The sequence below is a fragment of the Clupea harengus genome, chromosome 10 (assembly GCF_900700415.2).
Source record: "Clupea harengus chromosome 10, Ch_v2.0.2, whole genome shotgun sequence".
NCBI classification, from domain to species: domain Eukaryota; kingdom Metazoa; phylum Chordata; class Actinopteri; order Clupeiformes; family Clupeidae; genus Clupea; species Clupea harengus.
This window is the reverse complement of record NC_045161.1, coordinates 23,631,702-23,641,561: the sequence shown is the minus strand read 5'-3', so window position 1 is coordinate 23,641,561 and position 9,860 is coordinate 23,631,702. Positions and strand designations below refer to the sequence as shown.

Genomic DNA, 9,860 nt, shown 5'->3' with positions numbered 1-9,860 from the left:
CCACGAAAGTTAAAGAGTTATCACGCTTTTGGAGGATGCGATGTGTATCGCCTCGTTAATGAAACTAGCCTATTCTTGCAGTCCTAATTCCATTCATTTGGATCGTCGCCTTCCTCCGTGAAAGTCACCGATGGTAAATAAGAGAACTGAGATCGTCCTGATCAGCAACATCACAGAGTGTGTAGTCATGGTCGATATAATCGGAAGCTATTATTGTCATTACTAAAGAAAATCTTCTGAAGATACACACTCACTCGTCAAAGGTAAGACACTTTATAACTGGGGAGACCTTTCATCTGCTACACTAGCCTACCCTAAAAGTTAAATGAATGTATGTTTTAGTTTCTGTTAGAGGATGAATACGTGCGTTTTGCTATTTACTCTAATAGGCTACAGCATAGGAACAGGGAAATTATAATTATGTTATTCAGTTATAATTAAAAACAAAGTTGTGTAGTAGAGATGCAATATCTCGGCACATATTACCTGAGACGATATTTTAAACATTTATCATAGAAATTTTACTATCAGGTCAGAATTAAAATGTAGCTATTTCAGAATTATGAGAGTGATTTGATTTTACTTCACTTCAAAGCATAACTGTACTTGTAGCATATATTTCGTAGCTTTTGAATGTCTTTTCGCAAAATGTTTTAGAATAATAAGGCGTTTAAGAAAATAAACTTATTGATGAATTATATTTCTTTTGTCATTTATAATATATAATATCACAATATAACTGAAAAGGCTGGTTTAAAATGTATCTTCTATTCTGTGTGTATAAATGGCATACTTATATATCACAGAAATAAAAGACAACAATCTTACCAATCTTGTCCATGCTTGCATTATGTCCACTGCAGGTAAACCTGTTGGCTAAGAATGATCCAGAACAGGAGCTCAGAGACAGGGTGTCTCTCAGGTGGCAGCACCTCCAACGGCACCAGAAGCCAAGCCGAAGTCGCTGTCATTTCCTCAGTCATATCCATGTCTGTGGGCATCCTCTCCAATACTCTCGCCCTCTTCATCCTGGTCAAAGCTTACAAGCGCTTCCGCCTTAAGTCCAAGGCCTGCTTCCTGCTCTTCGCCAGTGGCCTGGTGGTCACCGACTGCCTGGGCCACCTCATCAACGGCTCCCTGGTGTTTTATGTCTACGGCTACAGCAAGGACTGGGAGGCCTTTGACCCCAAGCGGATCCTGTGTGGCGTCTTCGGCGCCTCCATGGTCTTCTTCGGCCTGAGCCCCTTGCTCCTGGGGGGCGTGATGGCCGTTGAGCGCTACCTCGGGGTGACCCACCCTTTCTTCCACGCGGCCTTCATCGCCTCGCACCACATGAAGACGCTCATGGGCTCCACCTGGCTCCTGGCCCTGTTTGTGGCCCTGTTGCCCATCCTGCTCCGCCGGCCGTACCAGGTGCAGTGCTCGCGCAGCTGGTGTTTCTTTCGGATGGTGGGCGAGCGCGACTGGCTGGACGCCCTCTCTCCGGTGCTCTTCTCCACCCTGGGGCTGCTGGCGTTGCTCGTGTCCATCGTGTGCAACACCATGACCGGGTTTGCCCTCCTGCAGTCAAGGCAACACAGCCATCGTGACCGACCCCGTCATCACCACCGGAAAAGCTCTGGCCACCACTCTGAAATGATCTGCCAGCTGTTGGTCATCATGATCGTGTCCTGTGTTTGCTGGGGCCCCTTTCTGGTAAGAGGGGGTTATTTTCTGGGATTCTGGGAACTCTTATCTCTGGCATGCGCATAACAACAAGAGAATGTCAAGTTAAATTTCGGCAAGTACTCTGACATTTATCTTGTTGGGACGATATGAGGGATAAAAGCAAACTATGCGTGACAAATAGTTTGCGCTTAATGTTTGATCTAATGATTCTAATGAGAAGATGTAGAGGTGGATCTCAAAAAATTTGAATATCGTGGAAAAGTTAATTCAAAAAGTGACACCTTCATATATCCTAGAATCATTATACATAAAGTGGCATGTTTCAAGCCTTTTTTGTTTCAATCTGGATGATTACGGTTTACAGCTCATGGAAATCAAAAATCCAGTATCTCAAAATGTTAGAATAAAGAATTTAAAATACAGAAATGTCAACCTGAGAAGAGCTCTAATCAGCTAATTAAATAAAAATACCTGCAAAGGTTTCCTGAGCCTTCAATGTCTCAGTCTGGTTCAGTACACACAACCACATTCATGGGGAAGACTGCTGACTTGACAGTTGTCCAGAAGACACTCATTGACACCCTCAATGAGGAGGGTAAGCCACAGAAAGTAATTGCTGAAAGGGTTGGCTCTTCGCAGAGTGCTGTATCAAAACATATTTATGAAAAGTTAACTGGAAGGGAAAAGTGTGGTTGGAAACAGTGCACAGGCAACAGGGATGACCGCAGCCTTGAGAGGATTGTCAAGCAAAGACTGATTCAAGGCCGGAATCAGTGCATCAAGAGCCACCACGCACAGATGTGTCCAGGAAATGGGCTACAAGTGACGCATTCCTCGTGTCAAGCCACTCCTGAACCAGAGACAACGTCAGAAGCATCTTACCTGAGCAAAGGAGAAAAAGAACTGAACAGTTGCTCAGTGGAAATTTTGCATTTCATTTGGAAATCAAGGTCCCAGAGTCTGGAGGAAGAGTGGAGAGGCACAGAATCCAAGTTGCTTGAAGTCCAGTGTGAAGTTTCCACAGTCAGTGATGATTTGGGGCGCCATGTCATCTGCTGGTGTGGGTCCACTGTGTTTTATCAAGTCCAGAGTAAATGCAGCAGTCTACCAGGAGATTTTAGAGCACTTCATGCTTCCATCTGCTGACAAGGAAAATGAGATCCACCAGACCCAACAATACAGACGAGCTGTAGGCCGCTATCAAAGCAACCTGGGCTTCCATAACACCTCAGTAGTGCCACATTGCCTCCCTGTCACGCCGCATTGATGCAGTAATTTGTGCTAAAGGAACCCCAACCAAGTATTGGGTAAACAAATGAACATACTTTTTCGTGTTTTGAGTTAATGAGTTGATTAGACCTCTTCTCAGGTCGACATTTCTGTATTTTAAATTCTTTATTCTAATATTTTGAGATACTGGATTTTTGATTTCCATGAGCTGTAAGCCGTGATCATCAAGATTAAAACAAAAAAAGCTTGAAACATACCACTTTATGTGTAATGATTCTAGAAAAAATGAAGATGTCACTTTTTGTATTAAATTACAGAAAAAAATTAGCTTTTCTACGATATTCAAATTTTTTGAGATGCACCTGTACTATCTTTAGCTACATTTGTGTCATTGGCTTGAACATTTAAGGGACCCACATTGCATTTGTTTTCTGTAATACATGCTATACATTACATGCATTTTATTGTTTAATTACATAACCTGTTAATTGTGTACCTGACCTACTTTTACAGCTGGCCATAACCAGATGTTAAGGTCCCTTGGTAATCCCTGCAATAAAACACAGTATATTCTTTTGAATGATATGAAGATTTCTGTAATTAAGTGATCAGTAAATTTTATTGCATTGTCAAAACAGCTGATAGGTACAGATGAAGGTCACCTGAATAGGTGTAGCAGTGCTCTGCCTCTTCATGTCTTGTGTGTCAGGGTTTAAAAGCCAAATAGCCTTAAGATATGTACAGTTTCTAAGGTGGTTCAGTAAGGGTTAAGTATAACTGCGCATGTGACATAAACACCAATTATCAGTAAGTACAAGCCAAACAATGGGTGTCATTCCCCTGTGGGGAAGAATTTACAGCACAAGACACGTGGCCAAGTGAGAGGAGCAAAGCCATTGTTTTCTGCTCCTAGCACTTCAACTATGTGGAGCTGTTGCCATTGATCTTAGAGGCTACCAGAAGAATCCTCTCTGTTGCCCCTGCTGAAATGGCTGAGTTTTTGCATCATTAAGGAACTGATAAGTAAAGTACAGCATGTGGTCTTTACATGTCACTTGTGCAGGATGTTGTTGGTATGATCTACATCCTAACAGGCTTTCTATCCCTCCAGGTCAATGTCATTATCCTGAGCATCAATGATCAAGATCAGCGCGCCTACACCCGTATGCTTCTCACAGTGCGCATAGCTACATGGAACCAAATTCTGGACCCGTGGGTTTACATCCTCTTGCGCAAGGCCGTCCTGAGGAAGCTGTTCCTGGTCACCCACCGATGCTGTGGCTCACACCCTCAACGACTGTACACCTGGAGGTGTGAAACTCTGATGAGGTCGGTGGAGATCAGCACGTCTGTCATCAGCAGACCTGAGTCTCTTTGTCCAGATGAGGGCGCTATACCTGAGAGTGACACACAGTCTGCTGTTAACCCTGAAAACAGGATATGACAAGACATGGCCCCTGAGATTAAACTAAGTGGGATGCATAGCATAGACATATATACATGTATATGTATACTATGTCTATGATGCATAGTATATAGACCATAGACATATATAGGCCCTATATACGTCTATGGTGTACACCCTATATTACTGAAGGTGTCTCAAGGTCATTGTGTCACTGGCAAGACAGACATAAAAGTGCGAATCACATAGTATTACCATTCTGCCATTTAACAGATATGTGGACACAAGAAAAAATAAACAAAATAAAAGATTATTTTCACCACATAATTAAACCAATGTCTATAAGTTAAACCTTTGTATTTTACTGTGGCATTGTGGCATTTTTTGTTTTGTTTGTTACAACCTCTTGCAGAGTTGACAGGCCAACGTGCTTGAAATTCACCAATCTAGGTAACTCTTAAACTATATCACACTTGAGTGGTATAAGGACTGTGATACAACAGTTATAGGTAATACCCGTGCAGAAATGCTTCTTGGAGAGACTGATCAAATTCAGCAAGCAATGCACTTGCCAGATCTCAATTCATGTTAAGCATATTCAAATCTTATTTTATTTTATTTGACTGTGGAAATACTCATAAATGAATTCAGGCAGTTGAAAATTAACCACAACAATGCCCCCAAAAGCATTTGTTGTGTTTAATATCATGCAAAGCACAATTAAACTGACCCCAACCCTGGGTTGCATCATATCTAAAACATTTGTTATCATAATGTTTGCATGCAACATAAATTATTTGGACACATTTGTGAATATGTGTAACTGATACAAAGTTCATAAAATTGGCTTTGAAAGAGTTAGCTTTGTGTTATTAGCCTAATGTCAACGTAATTACGTAAGGTAAGCCTAATGTCGTAATGTAAACAACTGACTGCAGGAACAAACTATTGGACTGTACCGTGTATTCTTTTTTTTGCCAAATTTGTATGTAAATTGCCATTTTGTTTTATTCTTGATTGTTTGGCCAATATAAGTGTTAATTTGTATATGCTGTAATACATTTGATCATGCTGTGTAAATTATATGATTTAAATAATGTTTTAATTTTCTATGTGCTTTGCATTTCCTGTGGAAATGTTTTTTTTTGCAAATTGCATATTGAAATGTTTTAATGATATATAATTATTTCCAATAAGTTTCCTGTTATACACATGTGAAAAATCATGGAAAACAAAGTAAAAAAAATAAATGTGTGACGTAGAAGCAGGCTCTTGGTCACTGTTGTTAGACCCATGAACATATAAGACAAATGTCATTACATCATAATTTCACTGCAGGCAGACCATACACGAATCGCCGCATCCCAGCTTCTAAAAAAAGAAAAGTCACGTGATAGCTAACGTCAACATTTCCTCATATCCGCCATCTTCCTCCGCCGCATGCTTTCTCGTCTGATTGTGGAACAGGTCTGTGAAAACAAAATGCTCTTGGTTCGCTAACATGTAATGTGCGATCTAATTTGATGACGACACCTATTTATTTCATAATTTCGGTTTCCGTCGCAGTAATGTCTATAAGATTTGACTAGCTATCGATTAATATCTAAAGACTTTGCAGGTAACTTCGCTAGTTAGCAACGCGGTAAGCAGCTGGGAGGTTAGCTAGCTAACATCATGTTGGCACTTGTGAGCTGACGTTTTGTCAGATTGATGCTGTATTTTGGTCAGCTGCTCAGTTCATGCCTTTGTTACTAAAATATTCAGTATCTATCTTAAGTATACATTGGCAGCGTTTCGGCTAGCCATCTTGGCAATTAAATATCACAATGTGCTAGCGAGTATTTGCTAACTTGTTCGTTAACATTAGAGATTGTCTGATGGATGTAACGGTAGCATGCCTGCTCAGCGATATTCCTAGCTAACGTTAACGCGTTTACTGGGTAATCCTCTGCTTACCTGCTTGTCATGCGATTTTATTGTTGACATCCCCTCTTAACTATACGGTGTCCTTCATTGCAGGTTACATCATGAATCAAGAAAAATTAGCCAAACTTCAAGCCCAAGTCCGAATAGGAGGCAAGGTGAGGTAACGTTACTCGGGTTCGGCTATTCAACCAACGTTAGCTGTCGAGTAATGGCTGTATCTTTTATATCCTGAATTATTCAATTTAACGTTGTCTTATTTCACAGAATTATCACCTTGTGTGTAGATGCTAATGGTAAAACTATACTTAACGATCCAAACCAATGGTCGTGAGTTTCAGCTGCTGCTGAGTCGTTTTGTGATTACTGTGGCTAACTAGCTAGTTAGCTAGCTAGCATAATTAAAGAGGGTCTGGCACTGTATAAGCAGCATAATGGTTTTAGACACTTTCATGGTTCCATTTTGTCATAAATTAAAGCACAATATTGAGTTACTTTGACCAAATTAGGAATAGTGAATATGTCCTGTTGCAGTCTTTGTAGACATTACATTTCCTTTGCCTAACATGTTTATATATTGCGTGTAGGGCACAGCACGTAGGAAGAAGAAGGTTGTGCACAGAACGGCAACTGCTGATGACAAGAAACTGCAGAGTTCTCTGAAGAAACTTGCAGTCAATAACATTGCTGGTATCGAGGAGGTAAGGATTCTGAGTTTGTTTGTTAGCTAATAGTTAACAAAAGCCTTTGTGGTGAACATGAGGTAAAATTGTATAATAATAATATAGGCTGTGTGGTAAGCACAGTAGACCTACATATAGGACACATCTACATGTAAGTGGCACCTATTCACACTAGGGATGAGAATTGATTTTTCCGATTCCTGCTTATCGATACGATTCCCTATCGATTCTTTATCAAGTACAAACGGGTTTATTTACATTATTTTTCTTTTATATAATATTCTCTGAATAGATGATGCACAGCATATACAGTATGTATGTATACATTTACATGTTTTAAAAAACCAAAAACAAATATTGACATCCTCACGAATAGTTCAACAAACTCTCAAAGTTGGGTCCAGAGACCCATAGCTTAGGGATCCTTTTCCTTGATGGGGTGCCAGGGGATCATAACAAAGAAAACAATTATTAGTTTTAACTATAATTCCAACCATAAGTAACAGAATGTTTGACTGATTTGGTAATGGGATTCATACAATTTTTGTAATAAAACATCTAAACTCAAAAATCTCATCAGATGGGGAGCCTGGAAAATAATCTATCATATAGGGGTCTCTCCCTGGTCTAATTAGTGGCAGTTTAGGGGGCCTTGAAATACAACCGTTTGAGAACCGCTGTGCTAAATAATATTTGAACATGCCAATTACTGTTTTAAAAAAATTAAAATTATAAACAAATTCACCTTAAACTAAAAATATAACTGACATAAACAAATAGTGAAAGATGGTTTACACAATGAAACAAATGGCACTAAAACAAGACTGTTGGAGTTTATCTTCCATATTAACAGATGAAGCGCTAACGTTAGCCACGCTGCTGTTGCTTGGTTGAGCTTCATTAACGTTATTGTCACTCCGTAGCGCTCAAAAACGTGACATTCCTGTAAAGTTATTGCATGCTGTATGGACAAATGTTTTCGGCATAATGGTAGTATATCCACCCTTTGCGAAATAGAGTTTTTGCAAGCATTGCAAGTGCCCCTGTGGTCATCTTTTCGCGTGAAATATAACCACACTTTTGAACGCCTCTGCCTAGACACCATGTTGGCTGCAGTCTAAACAAAACAAAGCTGCATCCGCGTGACGTCATCACGCATGCGCAAACGGCACCTACATCGATAGCGGAATCGTAAAGGACTTTGGCTAACGATTCCAAAGAATCGGTCCACTGGATCTACCTTACAAAATCAAAAGCATTTTAATGTGATTCACAGACTTTTAAACCACAAGCAAACCTGTGATGTTTTTAAATGCTATAGGATCTGATGTAAGAATAATGTTAGGAAAGGGAAAACTGGGAAAAGAAATGTGACTATCTCTCTTATTGTGATGCACCTGTTGGCATGGCACATTTTGAGTTGTGCTAATTTCTAAACATGTTCTACTTTTGAGGAAGCACGCCAGAAAATATGTTATTGTGTTTATGTGACTTGTGAAATGAAGCGCTCATAAATAAAGCATTATTCCCTAAAATTAGTTTCTGTCCAAATCCTTTCCCATTTTCTCTTCAGGTGAACATGATCAAAGATGACGGCACTGTGATCCACTTCAACAACCCCAAAGTGCAAGCGTCTTTGTCGGCCAACACTTTCGCCATCACAGGCCACGCTGAGACCAAGCAGCTCACAGAGATGCTCCCGGGCATCCTCAGTCAGCTGGGAGCAGACAGCCTCACAAGCCTGCGCAAACTGGCGGAACAGTACCCGCGGCAAGGTGCGTGTTGGAGGGCACGTTGGCACACAAATGCTATAAATGGACTGCAGCATGGGGTGGTGAGGGCAGGCGGGGTGGTGGGGGGGTGGTGGATTGCTACAGACACAAGAGTGATTTTATGCATAGGTGATCTAGCTGAAGTTTTTGTGTGGGGGTGAAAATCAGCTCAACCCTTTTTTTTTTTCCTGCTGTCATTTTTAGGCCTTGACAACAAAGCACCAAAGGCAGAAGATATTGAGGAAGAAGATGATGACGTCCCAGGTAATGACTGAGTCCGATTTGGGCTTTTAAATGGGTTTCACAACTGTTTACTTTTATTCACTTAGCAGGAATGCTTTTCTTTGCCTTATTTTATAGTTAACTTGATACATTTTATTAGTATGTTTACTCTCTGGGAATTGAATCCATGACCCCTAGTTTCGTTGTATGCAAATACAATGACACTAAAGGCTTTTCTATTTTATTCTAAAAGCTTTGGCACATAAATAGTTCAGTTGGATTCTGAGTGTTTTAGAGGTTTCTAACATGGGTTTTATTTTTTTACCACAGATCTCGTGGAGAACTTTGACGAAGCTTCGAAAAACGAGGCGAACTGAGTCCCGTCACGTTTTTGAATGGGACTGCAATTTCAAGTCGTGGCTTGTCAATTCAGTGTTTTTAATTTAGATGAACGTGACATCATTTCAATGCTATCCAGCAAACCAGAGAGACTTTTGTATTGTGACCGGAAGTCTGACCCAGATTATCCTCTTCAAAAACGGTCTTATGCACTTAAAATAAAGACCACGCTATAGTCGAAAAGGGGGGATTGTGTTACGCTATTCCTGAAGAGCTGGGGTGTGGGGGGTTTAGTGCACCCCTCTTCTGATTTGATGGTAGAAATAGTTTGGTGAGAGAAAAGGCTGGCGCTTATTCAGGCCTTAATTGCTTGGAGACTTGAAGGTTACCCAGAAAACCAGCACGCTGCAGTTGTCCGGGAATAGGGTGCCCTTCCTTGGCCCAATTAACGGTTCAGTACCTTTTACCACATTGCCAGTCTTGATTGCAGTGGTTATGAAATGTAGTCTTAATTATTATGTTTATTTTTTTTTGGTTTATGAAACACAATAAAACTAATTAACCTTTTTACATGGTGCTGTGGTCAATATAATGGAAAGTAAAATAAAAAAAATACCT

At 40.4% G+C, this 9,860-nt stretch overlaps 2 protein-coding genes across 4 annotated transcripts; both read left to right on the top strand.

Moving 5' to 3' along the window:
* Positions 1-882: 882 nt before the first annotated feature.
* ptgfr (prostaglandin F receptor (FP)) lies at positions 883-4,342 on the top strand. Its single transcript, XM_012821598.2, has 2 exons — positions 883-1,695; positions 4,010-4,342. Exons 1-2 carry the CDS (start codon positions 883-885, stop codon positions 4,340-4,342), a joined length of 1,146 nt encoding a protein of 381 aa, XP_012677052.2.
* Positions 4,343-5,671: 1,329 nt separating this feature from the next.
* btf3l4 (basic transcription factor 3-like 4) lies at positions 5,672-9,809 on the top strand. 3 transcript variants are annotated; one of them, XM_012821768.3, is made up of 6 exons: positions 5,672-5,770; positions 6,323-6,384; positions 6,814-6,927; positions 8,483-8,684; positions 8,886-8,945; positions 9,234-9,809. In XM_012821768.3, the coding sequence occupies exons 2-6, from the start codon at positions 6,331-6,333 to the stop codon at positions 9,278-9,280; spliced, it is 477 nt and encodes a 158-aa protein (XP_012677222.1). In that variant the 5' UTR covers positions 5,672-5,770; positions 6,323-6,330; the 3' UTR covers positions 9,281-9,809. The 3 variants fall into 3 exon arrangements, with proteins under 3 accessions (XP_012677222.1, XP_031430328.1, XP_031430329.1); XM_031574468.2 differs by lacking the exon at positions 5,672-5,770 and adding an exon at positions 5,868-5,945; XM_031574469.2 differs by lacking the exon at positions 5,672-5,770 and adding an exon at positions 5,897-5,921.
* The last annotated feature ends 51 nt before the right edge of the window (positions 9,810-9,860 follow it).